General features: G+C 37.3%; 1 protein-coding gene across 2 annotated transcripts in view; it reads left to right on the top strand.

The window, feature by feature from the left end:
• Positions 1-12,395, top strand: part of ERLEC1 (endoplasmic reticulum lectin 1) — a 31,572-nt gene extending 19,177 nt beyond the window's left edge. Inside the window, exons 9-14 of one of the 2 annotated variants that reach the window (XM_032177009.2) lie at positions 2,248-2,409; positions 3,160-3,219; positions 6,426-6,550; positions 7,864-7,941; positions 8,181-8,256; positions 11,503-12,395. In XM_032177009.2, the coding sequence (XP_032032900.1) occupies positions 2,248-2,409; positions 3,160-3,219; positions 6,426-6,550; positions 7,864-7,941; positions 8,181-8,256; positions 11,503-11,574 (573 nt within the window). In that variant the 3' untranslated portion in view covers positions 11,575-12,395. The remainder of the gene's footprint in view (positions 1-2,247; positions 2,410-3,159; positions 3,220-6,425; positions 6,551-7,863; positions 7,942-8,180; positions 8,257-11,502) is intronic. The other variant, XM_032177010.2, reaches the window with a different exon arrangement.
• The last annotated feature ends 960 nt before the right edge of the window (positions 12,396-13,355 follow it).

The raw sequence follows: 13,355 nt of genomic DNA, 5'->3' as shown, positions 1-13,355 counted from the left end.
AAAATGTATATTTAGCATATGGTTTGCCTCTTAAGTGTGGGTCAGCCTTTACCATACAGATAAAGAATTTTTTTCTTTTATAAACAAAAATATAAATCTGGCTATCAGAGTTTTGGTTTGATGTTCTGCCTATTACATTAATTTAGAGATTACTGGACTATTAGGAGACCATGTAATGAATTTTCTGCTCTACTATATAAACTACCATCCTATTCTTATTAGAATAATTTTCCTTAAAAATGAAAATAGAGGTTCTGTCCAGAAGTAGTAGTAATAAAGGGTCATGCTTCTATTCTTGCCATCTCTTCCCCTTATCTCAGCTGCAGGTTTCACTATGCAGCATTATTGTTTTTCTTCATTAACCTTAATAGAGGTCTCATGTATTCCCAGGTTATTAGTTTAGTCTATTAGACCCTCACTCCTTTGAAGTAATGGCGATATTTGCCTCATTTTTAATACTCAGCACCTAAAATAATGCCAAAATATAGTAGGCTCTGTATGTGGGAAAGGTATACAGTAAAGTTCAGAGACCTTTGAGAAAATAAGACAGCATCTTGACAGTCCTTGTTCTTCCTAATATTGGGAGGAAGAGAGAATAAGGTCATTGCTTTCTGGAGTAACCATCCAGTGACTCATACAAGCTGAAATAGAAACAAAAGAACCATAGTTGCTTAACGGTAACTACAGCAAGTGAAAAAGGAGACATAGTATCCACCATATATTTATTGGAAACCCATATACTATCTAATTTTTATAAATCATTCATTCATTTATAATCGGTGCACTCACTTTTTAAATTCTGGTCTAGATTCGTTTCTTTGCCAGTCAATACCCATTTAACCACCAGATCCTAATTTTTTAACCTCTTTAATAATAATTACCCTTTTCTCTACATCCAGCCCTGTCACTCCCTTACTTTAGATTCTCTTCATGTCTCACCTGGGTTACTGTAACTCCTAACTTGACTCTCTTCCTCTAGATTTGTCCCTGCTAGTCCTTCATCCTTGCCACTGCTGAAGTAATACTTAAAAATATCATCACAGCACATCTTTGCCTAAATCCTATAAAATGATGTCCAAATCTCTCAGCATTTAGTTTTCTACCATATAGCACCTGCTTCTCTCTTTAGTTTTAAATATCATACCCCCACATCTTTGGTTTTACCTCTTCCTCAAGTCTATATGCATATATACACACATAGTCACAGAACACACAGATAAACACATAAATCACAAATTATTCTTCATGTTTCAAGAATTGATTAAGGGTTTTTCTCTTTGTGAAGTCTTCATATTTCAGTTCTTGGTCAAAGCCTATTTGAGCCACCTCTTCCTCTGTGAGTCTACTGTCCCCTGTGCCCTTATTGCCTTTTTTTTTCTTTGTTTTGAGACAGAGTCTCACTCTGTCACCCAAGCTGGAGTGTAGTGGCGTGATCTCAGCTCACTGCATCCTCCACCTCCCAGGTTCAAGAGATTCTCATGCCTCAGCCTCCCGAGTAGCTGGGATTACAGGCATGCTCCTGTTACATTTTAATAATTGTAACTAATACTCATATTTATTCGAACCCAGCTCTCTTTACCCTGTTTGTTATTCTTTCTTTACCCTTAGTGACCACATTTTCCAAAACCAAATGTAGGGACACAGAGCTTAGCAAGTAGCAAAGTACTTATTAAGAATAATGAGACAAGGTTGGGCGCGGTGGCTCATGCCTGTAATCCCAGCACTTTGGGAGTCTGAGGTGGGCAGATTACCTGAGGTCAGGATGAGACCAGCCTGGCCAACATGGTGAAACCCCGTCTGTACTAAAAAAAAAAAAATTTGCCAGGCGTGGTGGCAGGCTCCTATAATCCTAGTAATCCTAGCTACTTTGGAGGCTGAGGCAGGAGAATTGCTTTAACCCAGGAAGCGGAGGTTGCAGTGAGCTGAGACTGCACCAGTGCATTCCAGCCTGGGTGACAGAGCAAGACTCCATCTCAAAAAAAAAAAAAAAAAAATGAGACAAAATATATGAAATGGAAATTAACCCTTCATGTTTAGGATGGTCCTAACTGATAGATGGAACTAACATTTGTCTAGAGCTTTCCCTATGCTAAGTGCTGCAAAGTCCATTATCTTAAAATGTATTAAAAGCAAGTGGACAATTTATTTTTCAAATTTTCTGCCGTTTAAAAATAATAAGTTAAGCCATAACTGAAAAAAAAATTAAGTATGGCATGGAAACCCTTAAACGTGTGTGTTTAATTTTAGGAAGATTTGCAATCAACTAAAGAAGAGAGATTTCCAGCGATCCACAAGCCCATTGCTATTGGCTCTCAGCCAGTGCTCACTGTTGGGACAACCCACATATCCAAATTGACAGATGACCAACTCATAAAAGAGTTTCTTAGTGGTTCTTACTGCTTTCATGGGGTGAGAAATAAATCTTCAGTTTAAATATTTATTTTACAATTTTACCTGCCAGCTGTGGTCAGTGGGCATCAGCAGCACTGAAAAGAATTTTTCTATAGAGGAATGACAGGATCCTTTCATCCCCAAAGAACATTTTCTTTTTGCGGTCTTATACCCCCACATCTCTGTAATCTAATCCATAGCTTTTATGTTCTGTTTATTTCACAAGGTAAAAATTTGACCTTTTGTCTGGCAATCAGATGTGATTCTGGTTGATTGCTAGAATGAGCATATGATTGTATATCCCACATTTCGGTATGTAGCAATCACATTTCAAACTTGAATTAACATCTTCCTTTAAAAAAAAATTAGAGACAGGGTCTCGCTATGTTACCCAGGCTGATCTCAAACTCCTAGGCTCAAGCAATCATCCTGCCTCAGCCTCCCAAAGTACTGGGATTACAGGCATGAGCCACAGCACCTGGCCAACATCTCCGTTTACAAAGTTAAAAATTTTGACCCTGACTATTAGTACTAGTGGGAAATACAGTTACTAGTGGAATTTTTGTTTTATTGTATTTAAAATTTTACCAAGACAGTGCATATTCTCTGTATTTGTCTTTAATTTCTCAGTAATGTTTTCTTTTAATATTCAACCATACTATTGCTTTTTCAGGTTTTAAAAATAGCATGTATTTCCATTACTGTCATGTGGCATTATTGAGAGAGGCCCAGTGCTTAACTTGATCTAATATGTTTTCTTTTTTTTAGGGTGTTGGTTGGTGGAAATATGAATTCTGCTATGGCAAACATGTGCATCAATACCATGAGGTATAGAATAGCATTTATATGTCATTCTACCACTAGATGGTTTAAAGTTTTAAGAATCTGCTGTAGAAAAAAAGAGGGGGAATGGTATAATTTTTAATTATGAGATGATTTTAATATGATTAGTATAATCAAAGTATCTCCAAATTTTGGAAAATAGAACAGTTGGTATTAACCAAATTGGTAACCTTAAAGTGATATTGCTTATTAATTATGACCAAATCACAAACACACTCACCGGTGACAGACGAGAATCTCAAAAAAAAAAAAAAAAAAAAAAAAAAAAAATAGACTCTCAAAAACATAAGTGATAAGATCATACATTATCGCTAGGGTTACAAAAATTGGGTAAATACAGCAAGTTTCTCAGCCAAAAGAATAGGACATCCTGGGCCAGGCATAGTGGCTCATGCCTGTAATCCAAACACTTTGGGAGGCCAATGCAGGAGGATCACTTGAGGTCAGGAGTTCAAGACCAGCCTGGGCAACATAGCAAAACCCCTCTCTACAAAAAATTTTAAAAATTTTAAAAAAAGAAAATACCATATCATCTAAGTTTAAAATAAGTTTTAAGATTATACTTTTTGAGTTCTTATTCTTTTATTTATAATTTTATAACTCACCATATTCTCCCATACTTGAGCCAGCCTGCTTAAATTCTGAGGTTCAAGTTCCAATTATGTTACTTGTCCTACTTACACTTTGTTTAGTAAAGTAGGCTGCTAGGTATTGAAGACAAGCTTTATTTAATGAATATGGACCTAGCTGCTTTAAAAGGCCGTTTTCATTTTCTAAAAGAGAAAATAATACCCAAAATAGAAAAGCATATATTTGCCCACTCATAATGTTTTCAAATGATCTCAAATTCCAAGACAGATCATACTGGGACAGATTGTCAATTCACGTTCCACATTTAAATCTTCCAAAATGAATGAGGCATCCATAGACTAGGATGTGTTGGGTTTTTTTGTTTTGTTTTGTTTTGTTTTTCACTTAAACCTGAAAGGTTTCATTTAAGTATTCTTTCCATTTATTCCTGCTACTTTGCAGATGTTTGTTTTTTTAATAACAATACAGAAAAAGGAAAAAGTACCATTGAACTACAACCCTTGTAATACCTGATGAGTTTCTTAATTAAAGAAATGTATGCCAGAAATTTTAAATGAGAAGTAGCTGTCTCCTCTGCCATCATACCACTTCTTAAAAAAGTTTAACTACTGTTAACATTTTCATAGCCCTCCACAAGAAAAAAAATGCATATATATATATATATATATATATATATAGACATTGGTATAACTTTTTTATTTATAGAGAAGGGATCATGCACTGCTCTGCCACTTGTTCTTTTCACTTAGTATCTTGGAGATTGCTCCATGTCAGCAACAATCGATTTCATTCTTTTCAGCAGATACAGAGGATTATGTCTGTACCACAGTGTATTTAACCAGACCTCTGCTAATGGACCTTTAAGTTGTTTCCAGTTTTTGCTGTGATATGTTTTAGTGAACATTTTTAAATAGTTCTGTTGGTATACTTTTGTAAGTATATTCATAAGGGACATTTCTATCAACATACTTCCTTGGTCAAAGTATCTGCATACTGGAAAATTGCCTTCCAGAGTTAGACCAGTTTACACTCCCATAAACAATGGCTACATTCCTATACACTTGCCAACACTAGGTTTTACCAAACTTATTTTAGCCAAGGTTGTATAACCTGGAACTTTCTAGGGAACTCTGTTAGGTGTTTAGAGAGATACTAAAAATCATAGTAACTAGCAAATAAGGTGCTTACTGTATGCTAGGCACTATGTACTTTACACATGTTAATTCTTTTAATATTCATAACAACCTTAAGAAGTGGTTATTGTTATTCCAAGATGAGGAAACAGAAACAAAGTTTCAATAACTTGCCTAAAGTCAAATAGGTAGTAACTGGGGAAACTGGAATTCCAACCCAGGCAGTCTGGCTCCATATCCAACCTCTTAAAACACTTCATTTTGCTGCTCTAATTTCTGCCTATCCAGGAACTTAATCTAGTTGCTAAAAACAAATTTTATTAGCTATCTCTTACATTAGGCACTAAGCTCCACTGGGCATTGGCCCTGCTTGCTCCTTTGCCACCATAGGGTTTGGTTTGGTTTGGTTTTGTTTTGTTTTGTTTTGTTTTGTTTTGTTTTGTTTTGTTTGAGATGGAATTTCACTCTTATTGCTCAGGCTGGAGCGCAATGGCGCAATCTTGGCTCACTGCAACCTCTGCCTCCCGGATTCAAGCGATTCTCCTGTCTCAGCCTCCCAAGGAGCTGGGATTACAGGCATGCGCCAGCACGCCCGGCTAATTTGTATTTTTAGTAAAGTAGTTTCTCCATGTTGGTCAGGCCAGTCTCGAACTCCCGACCTCAGGTGATTTCGCCTGCCTCTGCCTCCCAAAATGTTGAGATTACAAGTGTGAGCCTCTGCGCCCAGCCAGGGGTTTTTTTTTTTAATTCTACTAACCAGATATCTATTAGTGCCCAGCTTGGTTGTCTGGCATACACTATGAAGAAAGAAATCAAAGGAATGCAAGGAGGTAGGAAGGAAAAGGAAGAAGAAAGAAGGAAGGATTTCCACATATAAGACAGTATTAGTTAGTGTTTAAAAAATAATAAAAGCAGAATGGGAAAAGGGGTTTCTGGACAGACAGTTCCAATAGAGAAATAAGTATGGTACCAAATGAATAGTGTAAAGATCAGTATAACATTGTGTAGGATGAAGTTATGCTGCAGTGGAAGAGATAGAGGCCAAAGATGTAATTAAGAATTGCAGCAGTATGTGATAGTATTATCTAGGTGTGAGAGATTAAACTCTTGGTTGTGGGGTGAGTTGCTGGCAGTGAAAAAGTAGAGGAAGAGTCTAAAGCTGAAAAATCTCCAGGAAAGAACTGATGGGACTGATCTGTAGAAGAGAAAAGAGATAGAAGAGCCAAAAATAACTACATTTAGAGCTAGCCTGACTAGAAATTAGTTATGTTATTCAGAGAAACAAGGAATAAAGAAGATAATGTGCTTAAATTTCCACTCATTGAATTTGACTGACATCATTACACCTAAATATAGATATCCACTGTGCAGATAAAAACTAGCTTACAAGAAGGTCAGGTCATCAGCATAAATATCTACTGGATGATATCAAGCACACATTATCACAAATATTTTTTCCCGTATTAGGACAAGGATAGTGGGAAAACCTCTGTGGTTGTCGGGACATGGAACCAAGAAGAGCATATTGAATGGGCTAAGAAGAATACTGCTAGAGCTTATCATCTTCAAGACGATGGTACCCAGACAGTCAGGTAAAGATTCACTTTACTTGCCTTTGGAGCTAATTACTAGAATTTCTAAAACTCAAAATATTGAAAAACATAAAAATTCAAACATTTAAGTAAAATCCCTGGTTAGTTTTTTTAAAGGGATATCTTTTAGGTTAGTTTTCTTTTCTTGGGGAAGCAACACAGTGTAATTAATAGTTCAGAGCACAGTCCCTGGAGTCAGACTACCTGGATTCAGATGCTGGCTCATCACTTCCTACCTTGGATAAATTACATCATTTTTATCTCTCACTTTTGTCTAGTGGTATTTACCTCATATGATTATTGTGTCATTTAAGAGGTAATTTATGTAAAGGAGAATGCCTGGCAATAGCATGCAAAACCTGGGCTGCCGCCCTTAACAGTGGGGGTGATACATTAATGAGAGTGGCAGTGGTGTTAGTAACAATGGCTCAATTCTGTCAGAACTGAGGCTGTTTTTTAAAAACTACCTCACATCTCTTTTAGGATATATGAGTATATCTTGTCAAAACACCAGTATGTTAATCTCATTTCCCAAGAATAACTACATGTTAGCTTTTCTTGCAGACTCTTACTCGGTATGTTTTCAATTATTCTTTCTTGTTCCTTCTTGGGTATTACCTTTTCCTTCCTAAAAGAGATGATTTGGATGGTTTTCAGAGTGTACTGACTTTTCGGGCTGATCAAAGTCAAAGTCAGCAAAATTAAAACATAGACATTTAATTATTATACTAAACAGATTGATTTTTCTTATCCTTGTAGGTATATGTTTTATGTGAAAACAGTTTGTGGTATCATGTACAATATATGTTGAAGCATGAGTGTTAGACTGGTAAAATGAAGCTTTTCTTTGGATCCTGCTCATTTGAGATTGACAGTTTGGCCTAGGCTTTGTCTTCTATACTACACTGCCTAAGGAACAGTATTTTAATGGGAGTCGCTTGATGGAGGACGGAAGCAAAGAACTGTTTCACAAAACAATATAGTGGGCTAGGGAAATTGATAACTTTAAAACAATTTTTTAAAGGAATCTAACCATAATTATTTGTATACAAATAAATAATATGCAAGTTGAAAATAATTATTATTAACTAAGCCAGTATGAAGTATCTCTCTCTTATATTCTCTTTATAGAATCCAAGAGACTGCCTCTGTGAGATAACCCTAAAAATATTTTTTTAAAGAATATTTTATAGTCAGGATTTTTTTAACTAATGCAAAACTGATCCCTCTAACCATCTTCTCACCCTACCCATTACAATTATTCTATTAGTGAGATTTTAGTTTAATAAAACTTGTGTGTTTCTCTGATTCAGGATGGTGTCACATTTTTATGGAAATGGAGATATTTGTGATATAACTGACAAACCAAGACAGGTGACTGTAAAACTAAAGTAAGTTAGACCATCAAGTCATGCTGTATGCCTTTGTCTTTTAACTACTTCCTGTGGACAAAAGTTTTATGTAAACAGTATAATTATGAATAATTATGAAAGTATACCATTTAAATTATTGATAAAATTATATTAAATCATACAGGGTCCACTTGAATGAGATTTTTAAGAGTACAGTTATTAACAGTGATCTTACTTTAAATGATTTGGGCAGTACCTTAAAGTTCTCTCTGTTTTAGGTGTAAAGAATCAGATTCGCCTCATGCTGTTACTGTATATATGCTAGAGCCTCACTCCTGTCAATATATTCTTGGGGTAAGTTAAAAAGAAAATCAAAAATTCAATTTTGAGCCATGTTTTAATTTTTTTTTCTTTTTTTTTTTTTTTTGAGATGGAGTCTTGCACTGTGGCTCAGTCTGGAGTGCCGTGGTATAATCTTGGCTCACTACAACCTCTGCCTCCCAGGTTCAAGCGATTCTTCTGCCTCAGCCTCCCGAGTAACTGGGATTACAGGCACGCACCACCACACCTGGCTAATTTTTGTATTGTTAGTAGAGACGGGGTTCCACCATGTTGGTCAGGCTGGTCTCAAACTCCTGACCTCAGGTGATCCACCTACCTCAGCCTCCCAAAGTGCTGGGATTACAGGTGTGAGCCACCACGCCCAGCCACCATGTTTTAATTTTTTGCATCAAGTTTAGGAAGGACCTTCAGTAGTCTCCAAGGCGTAATATGGCCCACATACCACTCGTGTAATAGTTGACATGGTTTTTTTTTTTTTGACATTTTTTATTGAGATATAATTTACATGAAATAAAATCCACAGATCTTAAGTGTTGAGCATGATAAGTTTTGATAATTTTATACACCCATGTAACTATCACCCAAAACAAGGTATGTCACTGCAGAAAGTTCTGTCGTACTCCCTTCCAGTAAACACCCCTTAGCCTTGCTCAAAGATACCCATTTCTTTTTTTTTTTTTTTTTTTGAGACAGAGTCTTGCTCTGTCACCCAGGCTGGAGTGCAGTGGCGCGATCTCAGCTCACTGCAACCACCACCTCCCGGGTTCACGCCATTCTCCTGCCTCAGCCTCTCCGAGTAGCTGGGACTACAGGCGCCCGCCACCACGCCCGGCTAATTTTTTGTATTTTTAGTAGAGACAGGGTTTCACCGTGGTCTCGATCTCCTGACCTCGTGATCCGCCCGCCTTGGCCTCCCAAAGTGCTGGGATTACAAGCGTGAGCCACCGCGCCCGGCCCAAAGATACCCATTTCTGATTTATGACATTGTAGATTAGTTTTGTCTCTTTTTTGGATTCCACATGAATGGAATCATATAGTGTATAATATTTCTGTACCTGAACTCTGACTCAGTGTAACACTTTTTGTTTGGTGGTGTTTTGTTTAGTTGATTTTTTTCTATTGATACATAGTATTTGTATATGTTTACAGGTTACGTATGATACTTTGTTACATCCATAGAATATGTAGTGATCCAGTCAGGGTATTCAGAATATTCATCACCACAAGCATTTATTGTTTCTGTGTGTTGAGAACATTTCAGGTCCTCACTTCTCAACACATCTTAACAGAGGTCTGGATATTTACTCTTTGTATTTGTATTGCACATATTTTTTTCTCTGTCTGTGGCTTGCCTATTCATTTTTCTTTCTTTCTTTTTTTTAATAGAGATAGGGTCTCATCATATTGGCCATGCTGGTCTCAAACTCCTGGACTCAAGCAATCCTCCCACCTTTGCCTTCCAAAGTGCAGGGATTATAGGCATCAGCGACTACACAGGCTGGAATGCAGTGGCACAATCTTGGCTCACTGCAGCCTCTGCCTCCCAAGTTTAAGCAATTCTTGTGCCTCAGCCTTCCAAGTAGCTAGGACTACAAGCATGCACCACCATGCCAGGCTGATTTTTGGGTTTTGGTTGTTGTTTGTTTTTTTTTGAAATGGAGTCTCACTCTGTCACCCAGGCTGGAGTGCAGTGGCATGATCTTGGCTCACCGCAACCTCCACCTCCTGGGTTCAAGCGATTGTCCTGCCTCAGCCTCCTGAGTAGCTGGGATTACAGGCATATGGTACCATGTCTGGCTAATTTTTGTATTTTTAGTAGAGACAGTGTTTCACCTTGTTGGCCAGGCTAGTCTCGAACTCCTGACCTCAAGTGATCTGCCTGCCTCGGCCTCCCAAATTGCTGGGATTACAGGTGTGAGCCACCTGCACCCAGCCCATTTTCTTATTAATGTCTTTTGGTGAACAAAAATTTTTTATTTCATGAAATTCAATTTATCATTTATTCCTCTTTAATAGGTAACGCTTTTTGTGTTCTAAGAAATTTTTACTACCCCAAAATCATGAAAATATTCTCCTATATTTCCTTCTAAAGACTTTATGGTTCTACCTTTGATTATCTAATGCCTAAATGTGGTTTTCTCTGTATTTATCTTGCTTGGAGTTCACTGAGCTTCTTGGATTTGTGCGTTGATATATTTTATCAATTTGGGGAAATTTTTGGACATTATCTCCTCAAAGATTTATTCTGCTCCATTCTTTTTCTCCTCTATTTCTGATACTCCAATAAGACATGTTAGTATAAAATTGTCCCAGAATCTCAGACACTCCTTTATTCCCACTTTTTTTCCTTTGTTTCGATTTGGGTCATTTGTATTAAGCTGTCTTCAAACTTGTTAATTCCTCTGCTGTGTCCAGTCCATTAAATGACTTTATCACTGATGTATTTTTTACCTCTTAACATTTCCACTTGGTTCTTTTTTTGTTGTTGTTTTTTATTTATTTATTTATTTTGAGACAGAGTCTCGCTCTGTCACCCAGGCTGAAGTGCAGTGGCACAATCTTGGCTTATTGCAATCTCCGCCTCCCGGGTTCAAGTGATTCTCCTGCTTCAGCCTCCCCAGTAGCTGGGACTACAGGCATGTGCCACCACGCCTGGCTAATTTTTTGTATTTTTAGTAGAGACAGGGTTTCACCGTGTTAGCCAGGGTGGTCTCGATCTTCTGCCCTCGCGATCCGCCCGTCTCGGCCTCCCAGAATGCTGGGATTACAGGCATGAGCCACCGCATCCAGCCTCCACTTGGTTCTTTTTTATCTCTACTGAAATTTCCTATCTGGTCATACATGTTTTCTTCATCATGTTTATTATACTTATTACAACATTTGATAATTTCAACATCTGTTCCATCTTTGGGTTACATTTTTCTTTACCTTTTGTTTTAAATACACTTAATTATTTTGCCATAATGTTCTATCATTTTTGTTGTATAAGAGCTATGTATTCCTCTCTTACTCCTGTCCTTTGTTCCTTTTCCCTCCCCCGCTTGTTTAAAAATATTTTCTCCACCTATCTCATATTCTGTTATGGATGAGTAAAAGTTGTTTTTCAAGAAGCTTAATTTGTAGAAATAATGTTGGATGTTTATCTAAAACAAGGACTCATGCTTCTAGCAAATATAACTACATGTATCCATTCAGCAGAATAGTACTGAAAAGTATTCAGCTTAGCAACTTTTTAATGGCTTTGTTGTTCTTCTTTAGGTTGAATCTCCAGTGATCTGTAAAATCTTAGATACAGCAGATGAAAATGGACTTCTTTCTCTCCCTAACTAAAGGATATTAAAGTTAGGGGAAAGAAAAGATCATTGAAAGTCATGATAATTTCTGTCCCACCGTGTCTCGTTATAGAGTTCTCAGCCATTGGACCTCTTCTAAAGGATGGTATAAAATGACTCTCAACCACTTTGTGAATATATATGTGTATATAAGAGGTTATTGATAAACTTCTAAGGCAGACATTTGTCTTGCTTTTTTTCATTTTTGTTGTGTCTTATAAATTGATTGTTTTTTTTGCTTGGATACTGTGATTCCAAAATAAATCTCATCCAAGCAAGTTAGAGTCCAGCCTAATCAAATGTCATAATTGTTGTACCTATTGAAAGTTTTTAAATAATAGATTTATTATGTAAATTATAGTATATGTAAGTAGCTAATGAAGTAAAGATCATGAAAGAAATTGATAGGTGTAAATGAGAGACCATGTAAAATATGTAAATTCTCGTGCCTGAAATCCTTTCAACAGATTTTTATATAGCAACTGCTCTCTGCAAGTTGTTAAACTAGAAACTGGGCACATGGCAGAGGCTCACATGGGAGTTGTCCTCACCCTTGTTAATCTCAAGAAACTCTTATTTATAATAGGTTGCTTCTCTCTCAGAACTTTTATCTATTTCTTTTTTCTTCTTATGAGTATGTTTACTCTCAGTATCTATCTGATGGAGACTGTTGGTGATGCTTCTGAGACTCAGAATGGTTTACTCTAACAAAACACTGTGCTGTCTATCCCTTATACTTGCCTACTGTAATATGGATTTCACTTCTGAACAGTTTACAGCACAATATTTATTTTAAAGTGAATAAAATGTCCACAAGCAGTGTTGTCATGTAATCAGTGGCAGATTATTAAATTCCTTTATTTTTTTCATTATCCTGTTGTACACATTTTAAACATATATATCTGAACAAGAACAGAAAAGGGCCATAAAAGTCTTTTCCTCCTTTTTAGTAGTTCTGGCCAAAGATAGTTTAAGAAAAGACTAATATAATTGACTATTTTAGGGTTATTTATAGATTTCAGTAGGAAGCAGCACATAGAGAAAGAGCATGAACTTTGAATTCAGACCTAGGTCAAAATCCTTTTTTTTTTTCTCTCTCTCTCTCTACCCAGAGATGGGGCTGCTCAGGCTGCTCTGAACCCCTGGGCTCAAGCAGTTTTCCCACCTCAGCCTCCCAAATAGCTGGGACTACCAGGCACACGCCAACAAGACCAGTGCAAAATCCTCTCTTTAACTTACTATGTACAAGATAGGAAAAACCAAACACTTATACCCAATACAGCACAGAACACTAGGTCACCAAAATGTGTGGTGTTTCTTCCTCACGCCTACCAGTTTTCTGACACCAGCTGGGTGTCCTACAGTTCAGTTCAGTTCTGACACTTGTCTACTTGGAGTTGACATCAGACCCCACAAGTAAAGGGCTCAGTTGCACAACACTGCTTCCACTTACTTCAGATGCCAATTGCAAGTCTGGGCATCTAGTACTTTTGACCAACCAGCTATAAATCAGGGGTTCCATGACTCCCTTCTCGGGTTTAATAATTTGCTAGAATGCCTCACAGAATTAAAGGAAACACTTTACTTATGTTTACCAGTTTATCATAAAGGATACAACTCAGGAATGGCCAGATGGAAGAGCTGCCTAAGGCAAGGTATGGTGGGGATGGGAGGCAAGGGGGTGCCTGTAGACCTTCTAGGCTTCCTCTGGGCGTCCCAGTCCCCCAGCACTAGGTTCAGGAACCTAGAAGCTCATCAGATCCCAAGAGAGTTTATAGT

The sequence above is a fragment of the Hylobates moloch genome, unplaced genomic scaffold, assembly GCF_009828535.3.
Source record: "Hylobates moloch isolate HMO894 unplaced genomic scaffold, HMol_V3 SCAFFOLD_15, whole genome shotgun sequence".
Taxonomy (NCBI): domain Eukaryota; kingdom Metazoa; phylum Chordata; class Mammalia; order Primates; family Hylobatidae; genus Hylobates; species Hylobates moloch.
The sequence above is the reverse complement of the archived record's forward strand: the minus strand, read 5'-3'. Positions and strand labels throughout refer to the sequence as shown.